General features: G+C 36.8%; 1 protein-coding gene across 4 annotated transcripts in view; it reads right to left on the reverse strand.

Annotated features, from left to right (window-relative positions):
* The window catches only part of SYCP1 (synaptonemal complex protein 1), a 113,508-nt gene that overhangs the window by 56,117 nt on the left and 39,795 nt on the right, over nucleotides 1–17,596 (reverse strand). For all 4 annotated transcript variants that reach the window (XR_005240356.2, XM_037998054.2, XM_037998056.2 and 1 more), the window contains exon 16: nucleotides 16,670–16,731. Coding sequence is in view for 3 of the 4 variants with exons in the window: in XM_037998054.2 (XP_037853982.1) it covers nucleotides 16,670–16,731 (62 nt within the window). In the remaining variant the exon portion in view is untranslated. The remainder of the gene's footprint in view (nucleotides 1–16,669; nucleotides 16,732–17,596) is intronic.

The following is a 17,596-nucleotide window of genomic DNA, read 5'->3' on the forward strand; positions in this document are numbered from 1 at the left end:
CTATATGCCCAGCCCTCACTAGATGCTTAAAATATATTTTCATTCTTTACACTACCCTATGGAAGTCAGATTTTTGTGTCTCAATTTGACAGATCAAAAAATAGAAGCAGTCTTTTAGCTTTTAGTATGTCACTATAATCTCATGCCCAAAGACCAACTCTCCCACTGAAAACTTCTATAAACTCTGGACAAAATAAATAAATATATATAAATATGTGTGTGTGTGTGTGTGTGTGTGTGTGTGTGTATATGGCAAGTGAGAAAGAGAGGGAAAGGAGGAGGGAGGGGGAGAGAGAGAGAGAGACAGAGAGATAACCTAAGGATTTTAACAAGTGAAAAAAGAAAAATTAACACAAGTGGCTAAAGCAGAGTGAGTTTGTCAGTTTTTGGTAGCTTTGTCCCAATGGTGAAATGTCACTGCTAAGCAGTGTGGTATAGGCAGCTTAAACTACAATAGAAATCCCACCATCTCTCTTGCTAGAGGAACCTGGTATAACCAGGGAAAGGAGCCCTGGGAACCATGACCAGCTGCCAGAATATAAAGGAGAAATCATACAAAACAAAGAACCACGGAAAGTAATCTCCTGATTCCATGTATGAATACTACACAAATTTAAAAACAACCCATGAAGCATACATTCATATACAGAGTCAAAAGAAGTACACCAAAGGCTTAGAGAATTAAGATTTGAAGCACCATTCACAGAAGGTGAGATAAAGTTTATTTTTGAATCTAGCAAAAATAAAGATAGATAAAACAAAAACATTTACATTATTCAGAAGAATATAATAGAATCTACATAATATAACCTTCACAATGTCCTGAATATAATCCAAAATTATTCAACATACAAAGAACTGGTAAAATGTCAACATTCTCAAGGGAAAAGGCAACAAATATATACTAATCCCAGTATAATCAAGATGTGAGAACTTTATCAGATGAGAACTTTAATGCAGCTAATTCAAGTATGCTCAATCAGGTATAGGAAATACTCTTAAAATGAATAAAAAGATAGAACATCTAAGGAAAGAAATAGAAAATAAGAAAAATGGAAATTTTAGAACTGGTAAAAAAAAATTCATTGGATGCTCATAGGAGCACAATGGAGATTACAAGGAAAGAGACAGTGAATCTGACTATCAGAACAACAGAAATGATACTCTGAAGAACAGAGAGGAAAAATATTGAAATAAAATGAATAGCACCTCAGGAACCCATGGAACAATATAAAAAGATCAAATCAATGTATAATTGTAATCTTAAAAGGAGAAGACAGCAAAAATAGGGCAGAAAAATATTTAAATGGCCAAAACTTCCCATATTTGAAGAAAGTTAAAAATTTACAGATTTATGAAGTGCAGTGAAACTCAAATACAATAATTCAACTTCACTTACATACTGCTGAAAAATCAAAGTTAAGGAGAAAATCTTGAAAGTATGTGGTCTCTCATTAGAAAACATGGAGGATCAAAAACAATAAGACATCATCTTTAAGGTGCTTAAAGAAACAAAACTGTCAACCCACAATCCTATACCTAAAAAATAAAATAAAATCCTTTCAGAATGAAGAGTAAATAAATAATATATTCAAAAAGAAAAACTAAGAAAATTTGTCAGCAGCAAAACTGCACTACAAGAAATACTAAAGGAAGTTCTTCAGGCTGAAGGAGAACGATATTAGAGGTAAATGTGGATCTTCAGGAAAAAATAAAGGATATCACAACTGGTAAATATTGGAGTAAATATAAAAGATCATTTTTCCTCAAGTTATTTAAAAAAAATATGACTACTAAAGCAAAAATTATAGCTGTCTTATGAAGATGTAAATGCATGTAGGTGTAATATATATGACAACTCTGGCACAAAGGACAAAGTGGGAAAAGGACATAAATAGTCAAAAATTTTCAACATTCAACATGAAGTGGTACAGTATTAACTCAATATAGACAAGGTAATGGATACACATTGTAATCCCTAGAATAGCTACAAAAATAAATGTAGATAAATATAGATAAAATACCAGTAGATACATTAAAATGGAATACCAAAAAATATTCAAATAACCCAAAAGAAGACAGAGAGTTTAAAAGAGGAACAAAATGAAAGGAGCAAACAGAAAACAACTTTTAAAGGGTAAATCTAATCTAGCCACATCAACACTTAAACAGCAATTTTTAAAGGTATCTATGGACTAAATTCTCCAATTAGCAGTGATTGTCGAAGGGCATAAAGAAGGAAGACCCAATTATATGCAGGCTACATATAAGCACATATGTACAAATATAAAGTCAAATGTAGGTTAAAGATATACCATGCAAACAACAAGCATAAGAAACATAGAGTGTCTATAATAATATGTTAAAATAGACTTTAAAACAAAAAAGTATTATCAGAAATAGAGGGCATTTAATTATAATCAAATGGTCAATTCATCAAGAAGATATGGCAGTTATATACAAATGTGAAATTTATAGCAGAAGTTCAAAACACATGAAGCAATCACTGATAGAATTAAAGAGATAAACAATTCCAAAATTGTACTAGTTTTAACACTCTTCTCTCAATAAATAATAGAATTAGACCCAAAAATTCAATTAAAAACATATATTTGTACAAAACCATCAGCCAACTGAACCTATTTGACAATTATAGAACACTCTACCTAACAATAGCAGAATACATATTATTTTCAGTGCACATGGAACATTCGCTAAGATATATCATATCCTGATATATAAAACAAACCTTAATAAATTTTTTTTTAAAGTACATTCTCTGACCATAACAAAGTTAAACTAGGAAAGAATAACAAAAAATAACAGGAAATTCTCCAAATACATGGAAATTAAACAACAAACTTCTAAATTGGATCAAAGGGCAATCCTCAAGATAAATTTAAAAATATTTTAACATAAATGAGAATACAACATATAAAAATTTGTGAAATACAGCTGAAAAGGTGACTAGAGGAAATTTATAGCACGCAAATGCTTACAGAAAAGAAAGATCTCAAAACAATCTAAACTTCCACCTTAGGAATCTAGAAAGAGAGCAAAATAAACTCAAAGCAGCAGAAGGAAGGAAATAATAAACACATGAGCAAAAAACAATGAGATTGAAAACAGAAAAACAATAGAAAGAATCAATGAAATATAAACTAATTATTTGAAAAGATCTATAAAATTAAGAAACCTCTATTAAGACTAACAAAAAAGGGGCCAGGCACGGTGGCTCACACTTGTAATCCCAGCTCTTTGGGAGGTCAAGGCGGGTGCATCACTTGAGGTCAGGAGTTCAAGATCAGCCTGGCCAATATGGTGAAATCCCATCTCTACTAAAAATACAAAAAATTAGTACAGTGTGGTGGTGCATGCCTGTAATCCCAGCTACTCAGGAGGCTGAAGCAGGAGAATCACTTGAACCCAGGAGGTGTAGGCTGCAGTGAGCCTAGATCATGCCACTGCACTCCAACCTGGGCGACAGAACAAGACTATCTCCAAAAAAAAAAAAAAGACAAAAAAGAGAAATGACACAACAACCAATATCAGTAACAAAAAGAAGGTAATCCTACAGACCATACAGATATTAAAAAGGATAACAGGAAAAGCTACAAAAAATTCTATGTACAGAAATTTGACAACTTAGGTGAAATGGACTAATTCCTTTAAAACCAAAAACTACCAAAATCATTCAAGATTAAACAGGTAACCTGCATAGTTCTATAACAATAAAGAAAAATAAATCCATACTGAAGACCTTGCCAAAAAGAAATCTCCAGGCCCAAGTGATTTCACTAGAGAATTCTACTAAACACTTAAAGAAGAAATTATAACAATTCTACACAATCTTTTCCAGAAAACAGAAAGAAACAAAAGCTTCTATGGAGCCTAAAACAACTCTATTTTGGAAGCTAATCTACCACGTTGGCTTCTGCTTAACCCCTGTTCCAGAAAGGCCTCTAAGATTTCCAGTTTATCTATTGTTTCTTGTGTACAAGAAGGTACTTCCAGTAAATTCTGCCCTTAGGGCATATTCCTAGTATTGCCTCTGAAGCACATGTGCCCCTCCTCTAAGGTATATAATCCTTGGGTCTGGGGGATAATGATGCAGGGGTTCATCATCTTGTCTTGCCCCAACTTGAGACACACGTGGCTTCTATTTGTAAGTCCCTATTAAACTTTTCCAATAAACTGTTTTTGTAAGCTTCTTTCTTCAGCCTCTAAGCTTCTTTGAACTTTGGGATAGGTTTGCAAAGACCTGCCTCTGTGAAACAGCTTCTCAGTTCATTTTATAAAGCCAGCATTACTTTGTCTCCAAAACCAGACATAGAGAGCAAAACAAAAGATATCTATAGACCAATATCTCTTATGAACTCAAATATAAGAATCCTCAGCAAAATATTAACAGATAAAATTCAGTAATATAGAAAAAAGTACAATACTCAACACCAAATGGGGTTTATCCTGAAAATGCAAGGCTCATTCAATATTTGTAAATCAATGTCTACACCACATTAATGGTCTGAAGAAGAAAAACCACATGATCATATAAACTGACACAGAAAAAGCATTTGATACAATTCAACATCAATTCATAATAAAAACTTTCAGTGAACTAGAAATACAAGGGAACTTTCTACAAAAAACCTGCAAGTAACATCATAACTTAATGGTAAAACACTGAATGTTTTTCTCTTAAGATCAGGATATCAAAGATTTACAAGCTCACCACTGTTATTCAGCATACTGGAAGTCTGCGCCCAAGCAATAAGGCAAGAAAAAGAAATCAAATGCCTATTTGGTAGTTATTTAAAATACCTGCAAAAAGAGAAATACTTAGGTATAAACCTAATATAACATTTACAGTACTGTATGCTGAAAACTGCAAAATGCTAATGAAATAAATTATTATAAGGAAAATCTATGTAAATAGAAACAGATACTATGTTCATGTACTCAACATACTAATGATGTCAGTTCAACCCAAATTAATCTATATATTTCACACAATTCCAACAACAACTTCAGCGAGTGTTTTTTAAGGTATAGAAAAGCTAATTCTAGGCTGGGTGTGGTGGCTCATGCCTGTAATCCCAGCACTTTGGGAGGCCAAGGCAGGCAGATCATGAGGTCAGGAGATAGAGACCATCCTGGCTAACATGGTGAAACCCCATCTCTACTACAAATAAAAAAATTAGCCGGGCCTAGTAGTGTAGTCCCAGCTGCTCGGGAGGCTGAGGCAGGAGAATGGCATGAACCCAGGAGGCGGAGCTTGCAGTGAGCTGAGATCACGCCACTACACTCCAGCCTAGGCAACAGAGCGAGAATCCATCTCAAAAAATGAAAAGAAAAGAAAAAAAGAAAAGCTAATTCTAAAATTTATATGGAAATGCAAAGGAACTAGAATAGCTAAAACAATTTTGAAAATGAATAATAAAGTTGGAGGAATCACATTACCCAATTCTAAGACTTAGTATTAAATCTACAGTAATCAAGACACTGCAATATTGGCAAATGAATAGACAAATACACCAAGACAATATAAGACAGCCCAGAAATAGACCCATGCAAACACGGCCAGTTGATTTTTTTAATAAATGTGCAAAAGCAATTGAATGGAGAAAGGAGAGTATTTTTAACAAGTGGTAATGTCATCCTACATCACTTTTTCTTACTACTACTACCACCTCCCAGAGGAAGCCACCATCATCTCTCCTCTGGCTACTGTGATTGTCTGTCTACTCTTAACTGTTCTACCTTAATATACTTTTCTCCTTCAGGCCAAATGTGCTTTTTGAAATGCAAATCTGATCAAGTCACTCCCTGCTAAAATTATCTGGAGTGTCCCATTCCTCTTAGGATAAATACAAAATTCCTTTGATATGATTTACAAGGCCATGAATTGCAAGGCTCCCATTCCTCTTGGGTTAAATACAAAATTTATTTGATATGATTTACAAGGCCATGAATTGTAAGGCTCCTATCTAACTCTCCAGCAGCATCTTTCACTTCATCATGTACTCACCATACTACCTCCCATGAAAAAAAATCTTAGCGTGTTTCCTCTATCTGATATGCTGTATTTTTTCTCCAGAATTCAGTTCAATCCTTACTTCTTCAAAAAAGCATATTCTAATCTAACTACTTCAAATCCTTTTATCATAGGCCTCATCATACTATGAACTAATTCCTTAATGCCCTTGTCACCATTGTAATGTTACATTTCAATGAGTGACTGAATTTAAGTGTGACTATTTGATCACTGTCATTCCATGAAGGCAGTATATGCATCCATTTGCTCCCCACTGTATCCCCAGAGCTTTAGCATAAATAAAACTCAACAAATGTTTGTTTTTGTTTTTCAGACAGGGTCCACTCTGTTGCCCAGGCTGGAGTGCAGTGGTTTGATCTCGGCTCACTACAACCTCCATCTCCCAGGCTCAAGCAATTCTCATGTCTCAGCCTCCCGAGTAGCTGGGATTACAGACACATCGCCACCACGCCCAGCTAATTTTTGTATTTTTAGTAGAGACAGGGTTTTGCCATACTGTCTAGGCCAATCTCAAATTCCTGGCCTCAAGTGATCTGCTCACCTCAGCCCCCCAAAGTGCTGACATTACAGGTGTGAGCCACCATGCCCAGCTGAAAAACTCAACAAATGTTTGTTAAATGAGTAAATGAATTATTGCATTTATTCCTCACAATCACCCTATGAAATATGTACAATTATTTTCTCCGTTTCATAGATGGAAAAACTGAGGCATCAAGAGTTTAAACTGCTCTTGGTCATATAGCTAGCAAGTAAAGAGCTGCACACCAATCAAGACATTCTGATCCTGAGAATCCAGATATTAATTGTTGTTCATATATAATGAGACGGCCAAGTAAAAAGAGCACCCTGGAGAACCTCCAGCCAGCCTGCTTACTGGAAGGACAGGGCAGGGCCTTAGGAAGTTCATGCCGTTTGCAGGGGTGGATGAGCTTGACCCCTTCTGCTCTTATGTGGTAACCAGGAATTCAATCTCCGATACAGAAAGCCTGATAGCAGGACTCTCTTTGCTGAGAGTCCCTGTGGGCCTTTTTGTCCTTTTCACCCAATAAACCCTGCCCTACTCACCCTTCAAAGTGTCTGCAAGCCTAATCTTTCCTGATCCTGTGACAAGAACCCAGTTTTTTCCTACAACATACTGTTTGCAAAACATAAGGCATGAGAAAGGGTTAGTGAGATGCAAACCAAAAAAAAAAAAAAAAAAACAAAACCTTTTTCTCTTTCGCTTCTAAGCCTTTTTTCCTTTGGATTTCTTCTGAGGATAAAGGAAATTGTGCCCCCCCACTCCTATTGCTCCCAGAGATCCAGAATGTCGGCCTCAATCCAACCCAGCCTTTCCATGGCCTTTTCTTTCCTTTTTTGGTACAGATGGGCGAGCAGCAGTTCCTCGCCGCCCTCCCCTCCCTGCCAGGGCTGGGACGCATGACCCCAGGGCCCCACGAGGCTGGCTGGCATTCCCTGCCAAGCGCCCGTGGCGTCTCCCACTATCCCAGCCAGGGAGTCCAGTTCCATTCCACAGCAATTATGCTTCTCTCCCTAGTGGAGGAAAAACTGGCATAAGAATAATAGGTTCTTCCCCCAGGCATCCTTTTCTCTTCTCCACCCTGTCAGCAGTTAACATAGCCCTGTATCTAAGCTGTCTCATCTTTTCTCTACCTTGTCAGCAGGTAACTCTTAAACGAGGTTTTTTTCTTTTTGGAAGACATTTTGCTGGGCCAGGAATGATGGTGATCACTATTTATATTTTCTGTAGTTTTAGTTGTGAGAAAGGATTTGTGAGGTTCGTCTTAAGCTGCAACCAATCTAGTGTGCTTTGCATGACTTTCTGTAGAGTCCACAGCAAACTTTGCTGCAGGCCTCCATCTTGTTGTCCTTGAGAGTAAGACCTGTAACCACGTGGCAATGTTTTATTCTAGCCTCTGCCATTTTACAATGGTGGCCCCAGGTTCAATCCTAGCTTAGCAAATGAGTCCTTTATGGTTTCATATCTGCATAACCTTTTGCTGCTTACTGACTCTCTTCCCCTCCACGAACTGCCTTGGATTTTCCTTTCTCTAAGCCTTTAGTAAAGTTTGAAAGCCAAAAGTATTGGCAGCTTGGCCCAACCAAAGTTGGCTAATAATGGAATTAAAAGGATTTTCTTAAGGAGCACTCAGCTTAATTAAAGTGGATATCCAAGTTATAGTTCTATTTATAAGGCCTTTATGTTTTCCTTTTATTGGACCTTGTTTTTCTGGAAAAAAGGTTTTTTTCAGTTGACTGAATTATTTTTCTTGATTTTGCCTTGCCACTTTTAATGTACATCTGAGTAGGGAGAGACCTCTGTTATCCTCATGGAACCCTAGGAATTAGAAGTAGATAGATCCCTCTCACCATTTGAAAAAATCTTATGACAACTGGGGTTTTCTTCTGCCTGCCTATGTAGTTACGTATGTGTGTTGTCTCTAAAAAGAGCTCTAATTAATTGGCCTAAAGGAAGATAAGTGCTTGCATCAAATATTTTTTTTTTTTTTTTTTTTTGAGACAGAGTCTCGGTCTGTCGCCCACGCTGGAGTGCAGTGGCCGGATCTCAGCTCACTGCAAGCTCCGCCTCCCGGGTTTACGCCATTCTCCTGCCTCAGCCTCCTGAGTAGCTGGGACTACAGGCGCCTGCCACCTCGCCCGGCTAGTTTTTTGTATTTTTTAGTAGAGACGGGGTTTCACCGTGTCAGCCAGGATGGTATCGATCTCCTGACCTCGTGATCCGCCCGTCTCAGCCTCCCAAAGTGCTGGGATTACAGGCTTGAGCCACCGCGCCCGGCTGCATCAAATATTTTTAAAAGGTAAGATAAAAGCTGTAGTACCTTTCAGTTCATGTAACTTTAACCTTTGTAAAATAAAGAAAGACTTAAAGATTATTGGTAAAAAGCAGATGTCATCAAAATATAAATAGGTGGACTAAATTACGCAGGTCAGATGCAAGGTTTGTTAAGTGTTTTAAGGTTATAAACTGCTTTTTGGTTTTGAGAACTTTTCAACTTGGTAAGGCATGGGGACATACGGAACTAGCCACACCCTTAATTATGCAGGAAGGAGTCAAACCTTAGCTGCTCCAAGCACATACTCAAAACAACTTACCAGATTTTACACTGAAGTTAAAAATTGCTAAAAGTTACCACCATGACATATAATAGAGACTACTGGAAATAGATTTACATGTGAGGTGTGTAAGAACAGTAAAATGTGTTTTTAATTAAAGGTTATGAGAGGCTACGTGCAGTGGCTCATGCCTGTAATCCCAACACTTCAGGACGCTGAGGGAGGTGGATCACTTGTGGTCAGGAGATTGAGACCAGCCTGGCCAACATGGCAAAACCCTGTCTCTATGAAAAATACAAAAATTAGCCAGGCATGGTGGTGGGCGACTATAATCCCAGCTACTAGGGAGGCTTAGGCAGGAGAATCACTTGAACCTGGGAGACAGAGGTTGCAGTGAGCTGAGATCATGCCACCGCACTCCAGCCTGGGTGACAGAGCAAAATTCCATCTCAAAAAAAAAAAAAAAAAAAAAAGGTTATAAGAAGGCATTAAAAATCTAAATTCTTGCCTAAGGTTAAAGAATTGTTTCAAAGTAGATAAAAGTTCATACGAGTGGTGGAAAGATTGTAAAAATTAATCTTGCAAAAACTCTGTGTGTGCATATATTGACTAAATTTAAAAGGGTACTATAAGGTTTTTCTGTAAATTGAGCATTAAAATAAAAGCACAAGAAGGTATTCATAAGGAACTAATCTGCTCTTTAGCAAAATTTGTAACAGGTTATAAAAGTTTCTGAATCATGATTTTGGCAAAATAAATGATTTATGTAATCTGGAATTCTATTTCATAACATTAAGTGTTTTAAACCTCTAACATATTTAACAGGCTTCCCAAAATCAAACCTCAGTTTCAAAATTGCCTTTCCTGACGCCAGACTTTTCTGATGCTTCAGAAGGGCCTCTGGAGTATCCAGAAAAGAGGTAAACAGGATTATGTGACATGTTTAGTTACATAGGATTGCCAAAATGGTGTTCAATATTCTTTAGGTTATATTTTGGTGAATAATACTAATATATGTTCCCAAATTGTATGGGATTTCTAAAATTCTAATGTCTGAGTATGCTATCAATCACAATTAAGGTTAAGTTATTGTAAACCAAGGAGATACCAAACTTCTTTGTCAATTGTGTTTCTAATTGTAACTACTCTGGGCATTTCATTATGCACAGTTGTTGTCTTGTTTTAATTCTTTTCAAAAGATTGTTTATAATAAGCTATAGAATTTTGACAAGTGCTCTCAAATACAGGTCTGATAACTTTGAAGATTATGACATAGGAATAAAGGGAAATGTACAGAATTCACAAAGAGCTAAAATGTTCATGAATATCAAGGAAAACAAGAGCTAACTGAATGAATTCAGAAAACTGAAGCAATCTTTTTGACTTTTTCTTGGCATATTGCTGATATTTGTTTTGTTTTTCAGAATAAAGGAAACATTCTGGACTATTTACAGGCTTTAATAATTGAGTAAGGTATACTCTCGTGAACAAAATTTAGAGCATGTTTGTTTCTCTCTGCCTGGTTCCACTAGAATTTGGAAACTATCTGTGAGTATTCTTAACTTATGGCAATATAGTTCTTTGCATCAGTGCAATAAGAATCCATTTTCTTTTACAACAGGATGCAATTAAAGAAACTGGTTGTTTCACCAAGTCTTTGACTGGAAGGGTATGCTTCCCTTTAAGGAGTCAAACTTGACTCGCAGAGCCAATAAAAGCCCCTTGGGAAAAAAACTGGCCTCACACCCTTGTCTGCACAGCCCCTGTACAGGGTTCCTGACCTGTGGTCAGTGAAGAATGTCACTTTCTAACAGGCCAGGAGTTCCAAGTATATCTTGGGACCTTAGGAGGAGAGGATCACCCAACTCAGAGGTATTTGAGGATAGAAACCCATGGCTGAGCTTAGCTTTAAAAGGACTTGTCTGAGATTCCTTGTGGAACACAGTACCATCAAAGTCAATCTAGAAGTCCCATGTAGAAATAGTTATTCTTGCTGTACTTTATGCAAAAAATCAGGCCAAGTATAAGACTAAAGTCTATTTTGCAAACAACTCAGTCCTGTCATGATTTGTTTCTTTAACAAAAATGAGGACTAGAGAGAGAGAAATTATGTTTCAAAACTTATCATACATTTGTCATTACATTCTAAATTCATTAGTTGTTTTTAAGTTTTTGCCTACATTTTAGACTAACCCTGCTTGTTCCTATGAACCAACCAGCATTCTCCAGATGCAGTTCAGAAGGAAGAAAGGGGGATGGGTAATGTAAAAATCTGGATCAATATTCTAGCTCTAAGCAACTATCCTGCAAATCCAGACAGATGATGGGAATAAACAGGGTGCCCATCACCTGGAGTTTTCTTTTTTGGGAAAGTAAGACCAAGGGAGCTAGCCAAAGCCAAGCACAATGCACCCAAATCTTAGCAAGCATAATGATAGCCACCAGTTAGTTATCTGGGCATGTCACAAGACATCCTTTTCTCTCCCTTGTTGGAGGAAAACTCAACTCCACAGTGTTACCTTAGCACTCAGCTTACAATAAGGAGTCCATGCAACACCCCTGAGACACATTTTGGTCCCAAACTCAATTCCAAGGTTTGGGTCAAAGCACTAGGAAAGAAAACTGGATCCAGAGGCAGACAATAATGGAAGTTAAAAGGCATAGTACAGGTGAGTGTGGCTGATTCCTGCCAACTAAGCCAAGCTTCCCATTTCATGGATAAAGTCTACACTAGTATCCATGACACAAATGAGGTCTAGGGAATTCAAAGCTACTGACAGCAGGAGAGATATAGCATATGTGGGTAAGAGCTGATACTTCCATCCTCTAGGCTCCCCTGTTAACCTGAGTGAAAACCACTAAAACACCAATGCGTGGTACCCTGTCATGGCTGCCAGGACTCAGGGATGCAAGAACAGAGGAAAGAAAGAGGAATGCCTCACTTTCCCTCCCTCATATATCCCAGGCATTTGCTAGGAAGAGAAAGGAACCAGGGATGCCTGCTCTCTTTTTCTAGATGAATAACCATTTATCTTCAGTCTGCACCCCTTTCAAATGCATCCTGAATTCCTGGGACTCCTTTGGAAAAAAACCTTCTTTTTTCCTTTTTCCTCCTCTCTCCTCTCTTCACTGATAGGTAATCGTGTGTCCGTACTATGGGAGACTCCCCTCAGATGCATCCTCCAAATTGGGAAGTTAATTTCTCAAACCTTAAACTGGTCTGCTTAGGACTGGGCTCAGGGGAAGGGAACCCAGAAGCCTGACATATCAGCAAAAAGGTAAAAGTTTTTCTTACCAGTCAGGCTTTTGGCCCCCCTTTCGCCATGCAAACTGGTAAAAGGCCTTGGGATTTTTGAGCTGTCCTTACCGCCCACCCCACATTTCATTTTGATACATATTTTCTAATAATCCTGTTTGTGTCTTCTCACCTTCAGGGCATCAAACTCCAAAACGGTCATGCAACTCAGACATTGGCCCCTTTTGCCAGGAATCCTTAGATACATCTCTGAGGGAGATTTGACTGCTGTTTTCCCAAAACAGAACCCCCTGTCAGTAGGAAGCAGTTAAGATTGGTCTTTGTCCATATCCTTATCCTTGTTCTAATGGCAGTTAGATGTACTTCTTTAGAGTGGAGAATGAGACAGCCAAGTAAAAAGGTCTTCCCGAAGAACCTCCGATCAGTCTGTGCACTGGGAGGACAGGGTGGGGCCTTGGGAAGTTCATGCCATTTGCAAGAAAGAGGAGCCTGGCCCCTTCTATTCCTGTGTGGTAACCGGGGATTCAATCTGTGAGGCAGAAAGCTTGCTAGCAGGACTCTCACTTTGCTGACAGTCCCTGTTTCCCTTTTTTCACTTTTTGCCAAATAAAAACTGATCTACACACCCTTCAAAGTGTCTGCGAGCCCATCGTCTCAGCCCAAAATCTCCTTAAGCTGATAAGCAACTTCAGCAAAGTCTCAGGATACAAAATCAACGTGCAAAAATCACAAGCATTCCTATACACAAATAACAAACTGAGAGCCAAATCACGAGTGAACTCCCATTCACAATTGCTTCAAAGAGAATAAAATACCTAGGAATCCAACTTACAAGGGATGTGAAGGACCTCTTCAAGGAGAACTACAAACCACTGCTCAATGAAATAAAAGAGGACACAAACGAATGGAAGAACATTCCATGCTCATGGATAGGAAGAATCAATATCATGAAAACAGCCATACTGCTGAAGGTAATTTACAGATTCAATGCCATCCCCATCAACTACCAATGACTTCTTCACAGAATTGCAAAAAACTACTTTAAAGTTCATATGGAACCAAAAGACAGCCCACATTGCCAAGACAATCCTAAGCTAAAAGGACAAAGCTGGAGGCATCACGCTACCTGACTTCAAACTATACAAGGTTACAGTAACCAAAACAGCATGGTACTGGTACCAAAACAGAGATATAGACCAATGGAACAAAAGAGAGCCCTAAGAAATAATACCACACATCTACAACCATCTGATCTTTGACAAACCTGACAAAAACAAGAAATGGGGAAAGGATTCCCTACTTAATAAATGGTGCTGGAAAAACTGGCTAGCCACATGTAGAAAGCTGAAACTGGATCCCTTCCTTACACCTTATACAAAAATTAATTCAAGATGGATTAAAGACGTAAATGTTAGACCTAAAACCATAAAAACTCTAGGAGAAAACCTAGGCAATATCATTCAGGACATAGGCATGGGCAACGACTTCATGTCTGAAACACCAAAAGCAATGGCAACAAAAGCCAAAATTGATAAATGGGATCTAATTAAACTAAAGAGCTTCTGTACTGCAAAAGAAACTACCATCAGAGTGAACAGGCAACCTACAGGATGGGAGAAAATTTTTGCAATCTACCCGTCTGACAAAGGGCTAATATCCAGAATCTACAAAGAACTTAAACAAATTTACAAGAAAAAATCAAACAACCCCATCAAAAAGTGGACAAAGGATACGAACAGACACTTCTCAAAAGAAGACATTTATGCAGCCAACAGACACATGAAAAAATGCTCATCATCACTGGTCATCAGAGAAATGCAAATCAAAACCACAGTGAGATACCATCTCACACCAGTTAGAATGGCAATCATTAAAAAATCAGGAAACAACAGGTGCTGGAGAGGATGTGGAGAAATAGGAACACTTTTACACTGTTGGTGGGACTGTAAACTAGTTCAACCATTGTGGAAGACAGTGTGGTGATTCCTCAAGGATCTAGAACTAGAAATATCATTTGTCCCAGCCATCCCATTACTGGGTATATACCCAAAGGATTATAAAGACATATGCATACGTATGTTTATTGCAGCACTATTCACTATAGCAAAGACTTGGAACCAACCCAAATGTCCATCAGTGATAGACTGGATTAAGAAAATGTGGCACATATACACCATGGAATACTATGCAGTCATAAAAAAGGATGAGTTCATGTCCTTTGTAGGGACATGGATGAAGCTGGAAACCATCATTCTCAGCAAACTATTGCAAGAACAGAAAACCAAACACCACATGTTCTTATTCATAGGTGAGAACTGAACAATGAGAACACTGGGACACAGGAAGGGGAACATCACACACCGGGGCCTGTCATGGGTTGGGGAGACAGTTTTACGTACTCCTTTCTAATTTGTATATATTTATTTTTCTTGCCAGAACCTCCAATACAATGTTGAATAGGTATGGTAAGAGCAGACATTGTTCTTGACACTGCCTTTCATCAGTAAATAGGATGCTAGCTGTAGGTATTTTGTAGATGTTCTTTACCAGATTGGAGAAGTCCTCATCTATTCCTAGTTTACTGAAAGTTTTTTTTTAATCATGAATGAGTGTGAAATTCTGTCAAATGTCTTTCTGCAACTATTGAGATAATTATATTATTTTTCTCCTTTATTACTTGATACAGTAAATTACACTGATAGCTCAAATTTTAAACCAACCTTACATTTCTGATAAATCCCATTCCTGATAAATTGTTTGATGTAATATGGTCTTTATCATGTATTAAAATCTAGATTAGATTTACTAATACTTTATTAAGAATTTTATATTTATACTCATATTCATAGAGATATTGGTCTGTAATTTCCTTTTATTCATAGGGATATTGGTCTGTTATTTTCCTTTATTACAATATCTCTGTTAGGATTTGGTATCAAAAACCTACTTGAAAATTGTTTTCACTCTTCTATTTTTTGGAAGGGTTTGTGGAAGACTGGTATTATTTCTTCCTAAAGTGTTTGACAGAATTTACTAGTGAAATCATCCATGCAGAAGTGAATCATTATATAAAAGCCAATGCTTTAGTATTCATTCAACAAATATTTATAAAGTGTTACAAAGTGTCCCTCTCTGTACTAAGTACTAGAGTCACAAGGTAAACAAGACAAAGGCTCCTAACCCTTATTGAAGCATACATTCATTCCACTATTTATTTATTGAGCACCTACTATGTGCCAGCCACTTTGCTAGGTAAGGAGTCTAAAGGGTGAATAAAGCCTTAAATAGTAATACCAAAAATAAATGTATTTCATTTGTGATAAGTGTTATAAAGGAAAAATTCAGGGTGCTATGGAAATAAGTCATACAAAGACCTAAACCTAGCCTGGAGTATCAAGAGAGGTTTCATAAAGCAGTTACATTTAAGCTAAGACCTGTACAAGCATGCATTAATAAATCTGAAAGCACTGAAAACATTATTATTAGTTGCAAACAGTTTGTCCCAGAGCAATTAAATGGAGAAAAGAAAAGTATTTTAAAATAATGCTTCCAAGGGACAGAAGAAGTAGGAGCTGCAAAATCAGGTAGAGATATGATAGGTAAACACAAAATCAATTAATCAGTCATCATAAACATTTTCTACATCGGGGGCCAGAAAACTGCAGTATGCAAGACAAATTCAAGTCTCTTTTCCTAGACCCTCAAGCTAGGAATGGTTTTTATATTTTTACAAGGTTCTTAAAAAGAGAGAAGGCAAAAAGGAGGAGAAGAAGAGAAGAGAGACCATGTATGACCCACCAACTGTAAAATATTTACTATCTAGTCCTCTACAGAAAGTTTGCTGACCCATGTTCTATACACTGCAATCAATTAAAATATAATGAAATTTTACCCTACATCTTCACTAAACATGATTCTACCTGAACATTAAACATAGGTACTGAATATATATCATACACCTTTTTCAAAATTGCATCTTTATTGTTCAAAGGGTATAACATCCAAAATTACCAAATTTACAATCAGCTGCATAACATGCAAATTTGATCTCAGTGTGCTATCAACACATATTCAAATGATATAAACAGCTTGATGAAGACAGTTAACAAGGTATATAAAAATTGGTATAAAAATGCATCTTTACTTAAAACCAAATATAATTTTTACATTTTTGCTGAAAAAATTAGTATAAAACATCTATAGTGTGAGAGTCTGTAAGTTAAGGGATTCAATATTCTTCTGAAAAGTAATTGCTATATATTAATAGGAAAGACTATACTTACCAAGACTTTTTTCAATTCTTCAAGTTCTACTTCTTTGTTATTTGTAAGCTTAGTCATCTCTTCTAAAATAAGCAAAAAAAAAGTGTTAAAAAGCTGGATTAAAATAATAGGAAAAGAGACAGAAGGAACAAGCATAATACTATGCAAAAGGGAAAAATCAGGAGAGATAAATGCAATTAGAGCAATGTAAAGCATAGAGGAATTCCAAATCTAACTATGCAAAGCTAATTAAAGATAAATATTAATAGTGATGTTTCTATAAAGTTAATGCCATTGCCAAATAACCCAACATTCACAAAGCAAAATAAGCAATAAATCTATATAAAATATATTTGAAATGAGGTCAGAATGTACATTTACCTTCAACTCATCACTGTCTAAACATCTGACCTTTCAATCATCATTCCAAACTTAAAAGAAGTGACTCTCTTTTTTCAAGCTAATTCTGAGCATCGTACTTTGGATTTCAACATTCCCATCTCCTCTGAGACTTTGCTCTTATACTACCAATATACACAGATTCTATGTAGAGGAATCTTTAATTTCCCCTATCTCGTCTAAACATTCTATTTGAATATAAAACAATATCTGACCTTTCTGCTCTTTCAAGCAACTATCAAATTTCTTAGTTTGTTTTGCCAACAAATTCCTATTTGTTACCTACACATCTCATTTTGAACTCCAAGTAAAACTAATGCCTATCACCATAATAATAAAATTATCATCTTAAAGATCACCAATAATCATTTTGTGATACAATTCTTAAGTCTTCATCATTGTAGAGGTTTGTACTATTGGATACTATTAACTTCTCCCATTTTTTCCTCTTTGATTTTGCACTATTCATATTTCCTGTTTCCTCTCTAACTTCTGCTCTTGTTTTCTTTGCTGACAGCCTTCTTTCTTGCCATCCTAAAAAATAAGGCC

Source organism: Chlorocebus sabaeus, chromosome 20 (genome assembly GCF_047675955.1).
Source record: "Chlorocebus sabaeus isolate Y175 chromosome 20, mChlSab1.0.hap1, whole genome shotgun sequence".
Taxonomy (NCBI): Eukaryota; Metazoa; Chordata; class Mammalia; order Primates; family Cercopithecidae; genus Chlorocebus; species Chlorocebus sabaeus.